The sequence below is a fragment of the Sylvia atricapilla genome, chromosome 11 (assembly GCF_009819655.1).
Source record: "Sylvia atricapilla isolate bSylAtr1 chromosome 11, bSylAtr1.pri, whole genome shotgun sequence".
Lineage (NCBI taxonomy): Eukaryota > Metazoa > Chordata > Aves > Passeriformes > Sylviidae > Sylvia > Sylvia atricapilla.
In genome coordinates, this window is record NC_089150.1 from 12,627,369 (window position 1) to 12,642,145 (window position 14,777).

A 14,777-nucleotide genomic window follows, 5' to 3' on the forward strand; every position below is an offset into this window, starting at 1 on the left:
AGGCTGCTGGTTTCACAAATACGTTTTCACAGCTTCTTGAAATTTTGTTCTTTGTGCATAAAACACTGATTAGAACCTATCTAAGTTAATCCTTCATTTTAGAGACTAGAGTGATAATCAACTCCTGATCACTTTACTCAAGGGAGTATCTATTAACAGCTTTTCTACAAGTCCCCCACATTAGCAAAGCTGAGTTTAAGAATTACACTTAACAATACTGACTCCATGACTCTACAGTGAGCAACTCTGGCTATACAAGAGAGGCAGAGAGGTTTGGTCTCAGTCTTCCTTGGGAACACGGCAGTGGCTGTCCAGGTTGAGCAGCACAGCTTCTCCTCCATAAAAAACACGATATAAAGAAAACTGACCTCATCCAAACACCAAATCATGAGCTACTCTTTGGTCCCACAGAACATCAAGTATTAAATTATGTCAGACCTGTTAATCTGTAAATCTGTACCTGGAAATTAACCATCTGACATCAATGGTTTTGTTCCAAAGCCATGTTTCAGGCACCACAATGTAAAAAGTCAACTTACCTTCAAATATACACTATAATACTGCATTACTGCTCTACCTTAAATATAACTCAAAATACTAAACTAGGTAAAACAGTCAGTGGAAAACATATCAAAATGTTACTGGACAGACTTCACTATTTCTTCATCTTTATAACAAGTCAGAAATAGCATGTGTCTGAATAAGGTATAAACCAGCAAATTACTGAGTTACCTTGTCAACAGGACTCGGTAATGGAGCATGGATAACACTAAAAAATAAAAAAAGAAGCAGACACAAAACGTATAAATGTTTTGTACTTGGACATTTTTATCAAAACTAAAAATATAACACCATACATTTTTACTATTTCTTATTTTGACATGAAATTATATGGAAAATCTTCTATAGTAATTTACTTTTACTTATCTTCTCACAAGCAAGAAAGACCCTGTAAAACTTCATGCAAGTATTTCTGGATACTAATGATAAAAAGATGTTTAAATTGGCAATAAACCCCACAAAATCGTTGACAATGGAAGTGACTAAAATTATGCCATTTGTCATTTCGCACTCAGTGCAAACAAAATGTTGAAGTTTTTGGTTTCTACTACTTTTGGAAAATTTCTCAAAAATGGACATATACACAGAATATGCTGTCAATACTCATTTGAGTTTCCACTAGCCTCATTTTAGTCGAGTCTATGTGCATTCAAAATAGCCAAAATAATAGCCACAAATAAAGAAAGAGGGCAGGAGAATTTGCTTATTTGCTCTCTTTTTCTCTCTTCTGTTTCTAATACCCATTTCAGCAGAGTAAACCACAGTCAGAAAAGCCTAACTACGTAAGAATTTTCTTCTTTTAAAGAACCTCTTTATTCTTCATAGTTGTCTTAATTACTAAAAACAGCAAGCAAATGACGGGGTTTTTTTCTCTCATAATTCCTGCAAAAGAACCATGCACACAGTTACTCGCTTCGCAGGATCACAGGAAAAGAAACTGCTCCCACTATGATTTCAAACATAATATCCATCAAATCCTCATCATACAGTAGTTGGATTTTGGTACATGTGAATACATATTCTTACTCTGATCGGAATCGAGCTTCCATTCCATCTGGAAGGAACAGTTTGATTGTGGAAACTATACATCCATGGGTAACTGAAAAGAAACAAGTATTAAGTCATGATCCACTACTACTTAATTTTAAGTTCAGTGCTTAATGTTATAGTAACCAAGCAAACTGTCTTAAAAACCCTTGAGACAAGCAAAGAGGAGGAGGCATGAACACCTTCAAGCACCAGTGCCTGGGTCTGCCTTCTCAAACCTCCTCTGGACACAGGAAACATCATCATTACAAACTTGAAGAGATTATACTGTGTACTCAGTCCTGGCTGTGGAGCAGTTCCAGTTCCAACTCCTCCACGTGCAGCAATACCTGAAACTTGTCTTTACTACAGTAAGTTAAAAAAGTGGAAGTTTTGATCATAAAATGAGTGAAGAGGAACCAGTGTACCAGGTAATGGGAGTGCAGAGGTATAAACAAAACAATGAGCTCCCTTTTTGCCAAGATTTCAACAAGCATATCCAGGGACTTAAAAGGTAACGTGTCCAGTTTGTGTCACCAACACTTACTTCAAGATCTGGAACTTGCCAAGTGATTATTATTTACAAACAAGGACCAAAAAGGAAATGTAGAGGAAGTGTGTAGGAACCACAGAGAAGTACATTCTTTCAAACACCATAAGCAGCATTCAATACAACATTTCCATTTTGGGGAGCTTGTAGTGCACATCTTCTGCATAGCCCTAGAGAAGTGGCCTTTCATTCAGAAGAGGACTTGCTCCTTGAGGACTAAATTCAAGATTCTTTCAACTTGAGAAAGATACTAAGGAATAAGAAGAGGAAATGCAATACTTGATTCTTACATCAAGTTCAAACTTTCTACACAGTGTTATAAAATATGTTACTGATACCATGTTCAATGCCTCTGCGAACAGTCAAATTATGTGTGAGCCTTGGTTGATTTTTTTTCCCCCTGTATGGTTCTACGAACCATAAAGTAAAAATTATTTCCAGATACATGGAAAGATAGCTAAGATAACTGTGCATTGTTCCCAAAACACTACCAGAAGTGAGGTACAAATGAGTGCATGGCTACCCATCATGTACCACCACACCTCCAGCACCCACTAACATACAAAGAGCTGCTCTCCTTTCCTGGTTATTAATACCTGCAAAACAGTTAATCTGGCTTTGAAAAAAAGGGCAATGGGCGTTTTAGGACACTGGTAATACTCCAGGGAAATGAGACAGGTCTTTAAGGAAGCTACCTCAATAGAATCTAAAAATACAGAAGGAATGATCCAATGAAGACAAGTTGGTTTTAACCTTTATTTAGCTAATGCTTTGGAGATGCATTTTCCTGGCTAGAGCACCTTGTTTTTTCAAGCTGACCAGGCAAAATATTAAATTTACATGCCAGGGCACAACCGACTACACTGCAGGGTTTGGGGTCTTTATTTATAATGGAATAAATCCAGTTTACAAAAACATTTAAAAAAATACATTAGCAATATTAGCTGTACCCTGGCAGAATTCTTTCTTTAAGAAGAAATCAGTGATTTTAATAAGAAAACATTAGGATACCTAACATTAAATACCAACAGACAGCTTTGCCTTTGGGTCACATATCAGATAGGTCTGCTGTAAGATTACATAATTCTGAAGTTTTTCAGTCAACAGCTAGACTGATAAAAATATCCAAAAATCTGCAGGAGCTTTGTCTCAAATTAGGACATAACGGGCATCCAGCAAAAGGTCTCAAATAGATAGTGACTGGAAAAACGTACCAAGCATTTTCACAAACGTATAGAATTAAATTAGTAAGAAAGGAAACAATATCCAAACTCTGCAGTCCGACCTTCAGCTATCAGTTCATTGCAATTGGAAAAATAAGGAGAAAGCCTGAGGTAAAGCAACACGGAAAACACGAATACAGTACCGACTACACGGAACAGCAGCAATGGTTTAAATTCGGGTCTACAGCATTTCTATTGAGGCATTAACAAGAAAAGGCAGTAAAGCAGTCCCTGTTTTCCCAGCAGAGCTGAGGCAGCCCCTGTCCCTATAGCTCACCCCCGCTCCATCCCACTCACCTCCGGGCGCTCCGCGGGCCGCCGCTCCCGCCCCGCCAGCGGCACAGCCGCCATTGCCCAGCGCCGCCGCCAGGGGGCGCGCCAGCGCCAGACACCGCGCCCGCCGAGTGCGCCCCGCCCCGCCCCGCCCCGCCCCGCGCGGCCCCCGGAGCGGGAACAGCCGCCCACGGCCACGGCTCCCTCCACAGCCAGCGCTCCCCTCCACGGCTCCAACAGCCGCCCACAGCCACCGCTCCCCGCCACGGCCACGGCTCCAACAGCCGCCCACCGCCACGGCTCCCTCCACGGCCACGGCGCCCCCTCCACGGCCACGGCGCCCCCTCCACGGCCACGGCGCCCCCTCCACGGCCACGGCGCCCCCTCCACGGCCACGGCGCCCCCTCCACGGCCACGGCGCCCCCTCCACGGCCACGGCGCCCCCTCCACGGCCACGGCGCCCCCTCCACGGCCACGGCGCCCCCTCCACGGCCACGGCGCCCCCTCCACGGCCACGGCGCCCCCTCCACGGCCACGGCGCCCCCTCCACGGACACGGCGCCCCCTCCACGGACACGGATCCAGCAGCCGCCCCGCATTCACTGCTCCCTGCATGGCGTGAAACAGCTGCCTCACACCCACAGCTCTCTCCACGGAGTAAAACCCCGCTCCTGCTCCATTTGCTATTCCACACTTCAGTCATGAACTTGTTGGTTCGGGCCTCCAAAACACGGAGCTGCGCCACATTTCACAGCTCCAAAACCCCTGAGACAGGTTCTGCTGCACTAGAGCACAATGGGAACACAGAAACCATTTCTGTTTGTCTCAGTTTTTGCTTCCTAGAGAGACAATTTGCCAGTGATGCTCTCATTTTTGTTTTCACTCACTGATGTGGTACCCAGCCCCGAGGAGCCCCCACACCCCCAGAGGTCTGTGCACTGTCCTGCAGCACACACAGGGCTCCCCATCTGCATGATCTCCCTCAAACATCCCATGACACAACAGATGTATGAGGGCTCCAAACCTGACTAGAAAAGAAGTCCATAAACTGCACTTGAACTAAATCATGCTGGTATTATTTGACCTTGCTTCGCAATGCTGCTGCACTTTTCCATGTAGTTAAGTATCACCAGTCAACTTGGAATGCTCTGGCACCAACTGGGAAATTTAGAAAGTGCTAAAAGAATATAAACCGCACTAACAGAGAGAAAAGCACAATGAGATGTTAATAAGTACTGTATTAAGAGGGGGTAATGGCCAGGCCCCCGTACTTGTCAGTAATACAGCAAGTGGACAAATAAGGAAGCAGGAGGGATGCAAACATTTCTCCAGGACCTGTTCTAACTATGGCTCAGCAGCAGGAAACTGAGGAATTGGTGCTCATACCTGATAACCTGAAAAATCACATACTGAACATACCACTATTGTAATGAATCAAATCCAGATCACATTTGCAAGGAAATTACTTCCTAAAACACAACCTGAACAATAAAATAAATGTATTCTAGCAATACTGACAATTCTGAATTTACATGGGCAACTACACTTGCTCTGCCCTGTCATTACCTTATAATTACACAGAGCAGATTGCTGAAATGTCTTGTGCAAGTAAGGCATTATGTAAATACCAGAGGGCAAAGTGCTTTTAAAGGGAATCACCAATTTAAAAACTACTTTCCTGTCTGTTTCATGACTAGATTAGATTAACAGCAACATCTAAGATTACTGAAACAAACAGGTGAAAAACCCATGTTTATATGCATTCCAACTGCAATCATAGGTAAACACCCTGTGATGATACAATCTTCATTCTCTGCTTGGGGGAGCAGAAAGGGAGGAAAGCAAACTTCTGTCCTCTTCCTCATTAGGGAGCTCAACACATTCATGAGTAACATGATCACAGCTTCCATGTTCAAAGCCAGAGAAAAGGACAAGGAAGGCTGCACAATCTGATCCCTCATTACACAAAAGCCAGGTCACCTCATTTGTATAATGTATTGTGCTTTGTAAAACTAACATAAAACCACAGCAAGTAACTACTGCTGGCAAAAAATCACGGCAAGAATTTGCTTACTATGAACTTTCCACAAATGTTTCCATGAATGAACTGCAATGTGACAAAAAAAACAAGTCAAGCCCAGTTTTTCTTCCAATTAAATCGTATAATAAAAATTGTTTTAGTTGAAATACACTTGAAGAAATTCAGCTTCTCTTAGCAAGGACAGCATCTCATCAAATTAATGGCTCCAAGTTAATTAGATGCAGTGTATTCCTTTGATTTCTTCCATGTATACTGCAACTATTCATAAATGTTTGCAATCACTTCACATGGGAACATTTTAAATAACTCCCAGGCAGTTTCAGCTAGGCATCTGGAGGTGAATCTTTGCAAGTATAATCAATTATAATCATTTTTGAGAAGAATAAAACAATGTGATGAGATCTCCACTACAATGAATCACTCAAAAATCCTACAGCTCTAAAAGCTTTCCATGACAAAATACCACCACCACCACCATTACTTAACAATGTTTTCTCTAAAGACACTCATTAACCTTCCTCTAATACTTCAGATATGAGGAATTACAACCCATTAGGCTAAAGACAAAATTCACAAGTAACAGAGTACCTCCCATCTTTATGTTTTGTTTACTTAATGCACTTTAAGAAATTCTCCTGTTGTACTATTGTTTGGTTTGTTGGGCTTTGAGGGGGTTTATCTGAGAGAGGTTTGCTTTGATAGACTTTTCATTTATTTGCTTGTTTAAAAGAACTTTATCAGCCTTCCAGTTCAATTCAATTCCATTCTTCTCTAGTAAACTTCTCATCAAAGATAAGCTCTATATGAAGGTCATATTCAGAAAAGTAGTAAAGGGGTGATGGCAATTGACATTTTATTGCCAAATCTGTGTGTTACTGAGTAGGTAGGATTCCCCAGAACATGGCCAGAAGTTCAATGCTTACAGAAAGCAGCAGACCCATTACAGAATTTTAAAAAGTCTTGACAAAACTGATTACAATCTTAAAATCCCCATACAGACCAGTCTCCAGATAGATAAAGAAATGGTTCCTGAAATAATGCATATTTTCAAAAGAAAACACATAGAGGCTGCATTTTAATTAACACAGATACAGAGCTATTGCCACAATACAAGATCTCCTGAGCGTCCATACCGGGAAGAACACAGTAAGAAAAACAAACCAAACAAAAAAGCCATCACCTCATTTGTCAGCTTGCAACTTTTCCCTACTTTCATTTTAAAGTACTTGCAGAAATCAAAACCAGTAGCCTTCACATAAAGAAACAGTGGGTATCTGTTAAAGATACAATTTAGAATTTGTATCTTTACAGAATAAGATACAAAGAATTAAGTTAGCCCCTTTCAAACCTACACTGACTACTTGATCAAGAAATTTCAGGTTCATATTTCTGCCACATTATTAGCTGAAACCTTAGGGTTCAAAGGGCTTGAAAGAAAAGTAATTACAATTATAATAATAATATCCAAACACAAAAAGCCCAATCCAGTACTACACACACATGCCTGTGCTGCACTTTTAAAACTGCTGCTGTCAATTTAATTGAGGCAATAGATGAACACGTGGCCCCAGTTGAGCCTCCTTTTCCAGACCTGCACACAGTAGCACCTACACAGCCAGGGAAGAAAGTAGGCCATGGAAACAACCCAGTGAAGTCCATCTGGGGGCACAGGGGTAGAAACAGAGTCTGTATTTTCAGCAGACAAGTTTCTTGATCAAGGTACCACACGGGCACAGGGTTCACTGTCAGCACAAAGGAGAAAAGAAGAAAAAAACCAAACAAAACTATTTTCTTAAAACAGGAATGTCATTAGTTTTAAAGACTGGATTGTAGTAAGATGTTCTAAATAAATATACCTGAAAAGAAACCAAAGAGTGATCCACACCCTTACCTTTCCGTGTGTTCTCCGTCACATCCACACCAAACTGGATGACATCACCTGACATAATTTCACATGGTGGGCTTTCCTCAGATCCTCTGCTCAGTCTCTGACTATTAATAAAGGTACCATTACTACTTTTAGTGTCTTGAAGATAGAACTGGAAAAAAAAAAAAACAACAAACAGAAAGAATAGTAAAATATCTGTGAAAAATAAGACAAGAAATACAAGCAGAAGTAAAATGGTATTTATACAGAATTTATTTCTAGAAGATAACAAATGTATCAAACTCTAAACACCCTCATCAGGATGCAACACCTTCCCATTATTAAGTATTTGTATTTGATTTTGAGTTAACGTATGATGGAAATGTAGCACATACACTATTCACATAATTGCTATAAAGCATGCCTGAACTACTGCCTGCAGTACAGGATCACATGTCATTAGCAACAACACCTTTTGACACATACATGTAATAATTCATATTTAAGTTGGTCAGCACACAAAAATTCTAACTGCTTATACATTTAAGGTCACAGTACTGCATGGCAAACATGCTGCAGGGAAGGCTAGTACTGAAGGCACAAGGAAAACCTCTGGAAGAAGACAGAATTCAGGAACTGCAATAAAAGACCATGGTGAAAGTTAAAGAAAATCAACAGGATGCTTTCAATTCTCAGCAATACTAGTTCGTATCATTAACTTAATTTCAAGTACTTTTGTAATACCCATCTGCAGGGTTAATTAAACATTAATAGCAACTTATTGAATCTGAAACTGTTTTTATGACACAAGACTAGTAGTCAAAACCGCTGCATCTGAGAAGAGGTTGCAAAATCACCTAGCAGAAGACCAGAGTGACTGGCTATGACCTGAGCAGTGACAGCACAAAAGAGGGGAACAGAACGCTACTGACAGCCAGGAGTAGCTACTGAAATGAGTCTATCTCACTACTCCAAGATAACAATAGCTACTACAGGAACCTGCTGGAATGGTGGAAATCGCTGGCTTCCTGCACTCATAAAGAATACCATGAAGTCCCAAAGCAGGCACAAGGTTGGGAGAAAATATGTGTTCAGAGAAATTAATCTATTCCCATCTTTTTATTATAAAAGCAATTGACCTTTCTTTTTTTTCAGCATTCCATGCAAAATTTTCCATGCTTTTAATTTCCCCTATTACTGCACGCCTCAAAAAAAGATGATACATAGCTCAAAACCACAGTGTCAAGAGGAAAACTGGGTTTCAAATGGAGCACAGCATCAGGGCTCCTCAGATACTGTATTGGCAAATGACACCGAGTATATGACATGGCTCTTACATGGAATAACACAGTGGCCCTAGGCACAGAGCTGGAATTCAGCTGCATCCAGCACATAGGACTCAGTAATCAAGGGGAATGCCAGCACAGGAAAGCTCAGGTAGGTGTTTGAAATGAAATGCAGTATCTGCAAAGAATGAAAAGCAGTATGTGAAAGACTTCCTGCGCTTCAACAGATAAGCCTTAGATCTTCAACTGAAGGAAAAGAAAACAGTAATCAGTCATAAGCTGGTAAAGATGAAGGTAAACATAAATTATGGATAGATCAAGAAATTGACTGCATTCACTGTACTATTAATCAAACCCACTCTACTCTAAATAATACTCTCCATATATGAAATACTACCTATTAACATAATAGTATATAATACAGCTTTTACAAGTTAGATGCCTAGAAGCCAATCCAATTAATTAGCTTATTAATAGTCTGCAAGTACCAAACCTTCTCATGGTTCAGTGCAGAGGCAATTATTTCTTGCTTCCTGTTTACTTTGAATTAGCTTTCGTCTTCATTTGAAAATTCTTTTGTTACGAAAAAGTGAGTCACAGGCAAGGAGAAATAAACATGTCTCTACTTATTTGCTCTTCCCCACCCTTTACTTCTTTGTGCATATCTGCCTTTTATCCCTCGCAACATTTTGATTAATCATCGCCCCTTGTAACCACATTTCTACAGAATCTGCAAATGGGACTCAGACAAGGCAGCATAAGGAAACACAGGACAGTGACCACAGTAAAGGAAGTGCAACAGAGCATCAGCCGTACCAAAACTTATAAAATAACAGGAGACACAATTCAAACTGCAAAAGGATATTTATAAACACATGTCCACAGAAAATACACATTACATTTAATATTATGCAACTGATGTCCACTTAAGTGTATTAGTACTGAATTGTATTACATAAATTTTAGAAAAGTGATGCTCTTCAAGTCTTTTCATCCTGTTTGTACATACTCTTCCTGCTTCTAGTAAAGAAGCAATACCAGCCACATATTAATAGCTGATATCTAAGGAAGGGAAAATACACTGCCTTCAAATCTTGCTAAGAAGGATTCAGTTATTTTTAATGTAGCCATTCCTCAGGAACCCACTAAACTAAGCCAGTCTCCTTCAGGCAGCAAATTCAAATGTTACTTCCATGCTACTTTTCACTGGTTCAAATGACCTTTCTTGAAGGTCAATCTCTCCATCCCTTTTGCACAATTTCTAAAGCTATCTTCAGGAAATAAAATGAAGTGCAAGTCCTTAACAAATATGTCTCTACATTAACTAGTAGTTGTGGCAGTATACTGGTTTTTAATGTTCTATTTAATTATGTGGTGTTAGAGAAGGCTCTCTGATTCCCAAACCAACACCTTTTACATAGCAGCTGTGTAACACAGCACCTTCTGTGAATCCAGCACCACCTGTCCTTCCTGCTCCCAGAGCTGGGGCAGCAGTTCCAGCTCCCAGAGCAGCGATGAGTCCTGCCCTTCCCAGCTCTCACTGCCAAGCTGTGCCACCACCTTGTCACTTGCAGTAGCTCAGGCACTTGTTTAGTCACTGCAAACCAGTTTCGAGCTGATGCAAGGTACACGAGGAGGTGCTTAAACCATGCTGCCAGAAAAAATGGCTGCATACACTGGCCCAATTGTACTTGCTTTTATGATTCACTCTCCAGAGCAAAGTCCCAGCCCTTTTGTACCTCATATTAACAAGTCCAATGTAGAGCAGAGATTGCAACTAATGCACATTCAAAACAACTCAGCTTTTGAGGACTGTTGAAGTATTACCACATCCTTAATTCAAGGCATAGCTGTATATATTGCCCCAGTGCAATATATAGGTTCCCCCTCCTTTCTTAAAAAATACAAGGTAACACACAAAGTATCAAAGTATTCAAGAAACTTATGTGCCATTACAGTAACTGCTCAGACAAAAAAAAAAAAACAACACAAAACACCAAAAACAAACAAAAAAAACCAACAAAACCCACACCAAAACAAAGCATACAAAAAAACCCCCTAGCATGTCTTTCTTCTTTAGTAATTTACTGTTTATATTCCTTCCCACCTACACATTAGTAAGACTAGTTAACTGCAGACACCTCACCAAGCTGAAATGGTGAAAATTTGTGAAAATTTTATTCTAAACTAAAACTTACAGTTCATCAGTACACACAAACTTCTCCAGTACAGTCCATCTTCCTTAGAAAATGTATTATGGAAGTTTCAAAAAACTACCGATTTTTGTTTCCTTGTTTTGCAAGGAACGATGTACTTATTTTACAGATTTAGTATTTGTAATACTTTTACTGCTCAGTTTTGCCAATGGAACAAATGTACCTCCTCTGCTCTGACCTATGGTGCATAAAAATTTCATTCCTTCTTCTAGGTCAATGACTCAGAAGAGCATCAACCACCTGCTAAATCGGTCCACGTGTTATTTTCATGCAGTTAGATACCACGATGATTTTCCCCCTATAACAAATTCCTAGTATTTTCTGACTAGAGAAATAGATGATTCTTCTGTAGTGATCCCAAACCATAATACATCAAAAGTAAGCGCAAAAAATATGTTAATTCTAACTGATATTAGAATGTGGCACATTGCTATGCTCCAGGAGGACAGATTTTAACCTAACTTATGAAATACAGGTAAACTGTTTTCTTCAAAGTAATACAACCAAGTAGCAATAACAAACCCATTCTGTTTAATTATCACAATTGTAACATCTTCCAGGAGGCAGGCTGAAGAGAACTCCTTAATTAGCCTGACAAGTGAGAAAGCCATGAAGTGTTTTCTTTCCCAAGCCATATGCAGGCTTGATACAGGATGAGACGCTTCTGAAGGATCTCAGAGAAGACAAAATATGGGCTCAGAGATTTATAGAAAATCTTGAAGAGAAAGTAGATATTTCTTCAGTGACTCGATTATCTGGATTTAATTACAGTAGAACTACAGGAGCAAACAACTGACCAGCTTTTTAACACTTCTAATATTTGTTATTACTATGTACAGCCATCCTTTGCCATTTTAAGAGCACATTACTGCTACTCCATCTAACCCAGCTTGAAACTGCAGTCCAGGGCAATTATGCTGAGAACTACAGTGAGGAGAATTGCTGGAAAACTGAGGCAGTTTGTACACAGAGATGTGAGATTCAGTATGCAAAGAAGAAGTTCTACATCAAAAAATGCTGGAAGAAGGAACCATCACATATAATTAAACCTATTTCAGCCTCATTCAATAGCTAAGTAAGTAAATAAGTACCAAAATGTAGGCTATTATCTTTCATGCAAAGTAAAAAATTAATATATTTTATTTATTAAATAAATTTTCACTGCCTAAAGAGCTAATGAAGAAAAAGAAGCCAAATTTCAGAATCTCCTAGTTTACCTTGCTTTCTTCTCACCTCTTATTTCCTTTGTGAAAGAAGTACACACAACTCCCATGAGCTTAAGGGTCCTATTATACATTTATGGCCTTAGCTTGAACCAGAAAGATTTAAATTATTTTGTCAAATTATGAACTATAACCAGTGAAGAGACGGCAGCTTCATTTTTGCCATGGTTACTGCCATAAAGGGGCAGCAGGGCTGTTAGCCAGAGCAGTTAAAGCATAAAATGCTGCACTTAATGATGAAAGATTCTCCCCCTACTCACACTAACTATCATTGAACAATTAATGCAGGCATTATAAATGCAATCCCCTGATTACTAAAGCTAACACTCAAAAGCAGCAAGTAAATAGGGATCTAGAAATTGGAATACTTGCCCTGGAGTAATACTTCACCAAGCAGTAATGCAAGAGAGTCCATTTACTGAGAATTCTACCAGGGTCAAGCCAACATTGCCAACATTTGCCACACTGCCTAGAAATGTTTTTCTCTCATATTACTACAAGATTATCTTATTTCAAGTCTTAACACAGACCATTTTCTCATTTTTCGAGCAGCACTCTGCTAGCAGAGTACACTGTGCAAACCACACTGAATTCCAGGTCAGTCTTTTGGCTGTAAGACAGGGAAGTTCAAATGCTAAATTATCTCCAGACTCAATTGATTGAGTTCCTCATTCTGGTCTGCAGAGACAGATCCTAAATTCCTATGCTATCACTTGCCCAACTCCACCCGCCTATCAAGGAAGTAGAAGTATTTGTCTCCATAAGCAAGCGTAATTCACAGGGTGGGGCACATCAAGCAAAATTGCTTCTCTATTTAGTTTTCTGTTTCTTAAACACATAGATCTAATAGCTCTCTGCTTACTAAACACCTGCTCCTTCAACTCAGAAACAAAACTACTGCATTAACTTTTGAGTTCTTATGAAAACTCTTTTTAAAAATTATTTTAACTACCCCAGGCAGGCACCCACTATGAAACTAAAAACAACCAGCTGTGAAGAAAGGGATTTTCCAGTCAGATTGAACAGAGTGAAGGAGTGGCAGTTAGTTTTTCAGGGACTATAAGTACTGGGTTTCTCAAGTGAAGCAAAACTTGCTAGTAGCTTTCAGTAACTTTTCTAAAAAATAAAAAATGTTATCAACTTCTCTGCAGAGTAATAATAATAAAAAAAGGATAAAATTTAACATTCTTTGATATAGCAATGGGCAAAAAAAGTTGAGGTGTTTTTACCTCAAAATGTAAGCTTAATGTAAATCCAGCTACACTGATGAGAAAACGTTAAAATCTTCAGCTATCCCCAGGAATCCAATGCTATCCTTCCAAACTTGTCAGTAGTTGAGAGGAGTAGAGGGGAAAGGACAGCAGAGAATAGGCTCTTCTGCTGACCAAGTTGTTCCTGTGTCTGTTTACACCCTGAAGTTTTGTTGTCCGTACTGCCAGGACAACCCTGCTGGTTGCTCATACCTACTGTCACGCAAAATAAACTGTGCCGGTAAAAGCAGCTTTATGCCAGCATAACTGAGCATGGGTATAAACACAGTTTGGCCTTTCTAGACACATTATTTGAGGTGCTATAAAATATTAAACCCTGTGTTCCTTGCTATGTCCTGGTTGTTCAAGCGCTTTGAAGTTCGCTATAGGCCCTGTCACTCTGCTTAATTCTCGTGTGGTAGGTCAGCAGACTTTGCCTGAAAAGGACACATGTACTATGACAGGGAAGGTGGGATGGATGGAATAGTCTGCCCAGGGAGGTGGTGGAGTAACTGTGCCTGGATGTGTTTAAAAAAAAGACTAGATGCGGCACTCGATGCCATGATCTAGTTGAGGTGTTAGGGCTGGGTTGGACGCAAAGATCTTGAAGGTCTCTTCCAACCTACACATTCTGTGATTCTGTGATTTGTGGGGAGGAAGAAGCAGCACCTTAGGTAGGCAGAAAGGCAATGCCCAGCACTGAGAGGCACCAACAGATTAACTGTGCATAAAACGTGTATTTGGCTACAACCCTGAGTTACTCTAGTGCCTTCCTCAGCAGCAAAACGTGACCTTTCTCAACAGAACAACACAAACATGTTCAAGTTGTACCCATGAACATTTCAGCACAGACCTTTTTTGACATATGACTTTGCAGTGCTTATTTTAACTGCTGACTTTTACAGATACACCTATCAGAACTTTAAAATCTGGCATATTAAAATCATTAACAAAAAAGAAAAACATCAAAAAGTATCTCTGTAGACTTAATGCCACCTCCTATATGTCGTGCCCATTTAAGCATCCCATTTACTTTCTAAATGACTATTCAAACCGCAGGTTTGCTAGTAGCTGCAACTCAGCTTACTCATCTGAAAGTGTAAAGCTCAGGACTCAGGGTTACTATCAGTCAATAGCTCTACACTATTCTTCAAGTAGTTAATCTACTTTACATCCAAAAACTGAGAAAGAGGCTATCAGACATTTATTTTACAATGATTTTTGATTTGTATTAGAAAGTGGTCCTTATTAACAGAAAGGCT

At 39.9% G+C, this 14,777-nt stretch overlaps 1 protein-coding gene across 1 annotated transcript in view; it reads right to left on the reverse strand.

Annotated features, from left to right (window-relative positions):
* The window catches only part of SLMAP (sarcolemma associated protein), a 78,389-nt gene that overhangs the window by 37,923 nt on the left and 25,689 nt on the right, over window positions 1-14,777 (reverse strand). Inside the window, 3 exon segments of the mRNA XM_066326713.1 lie at window positions 733-769; window positions 1,588-1,660; window positions 7,565-7,712. Coding sequence (XP_066182810.1) covers window positions 733-769; window positions 1,588-1,660; window positions 7,565-7,712 — 258 coding nt within the window.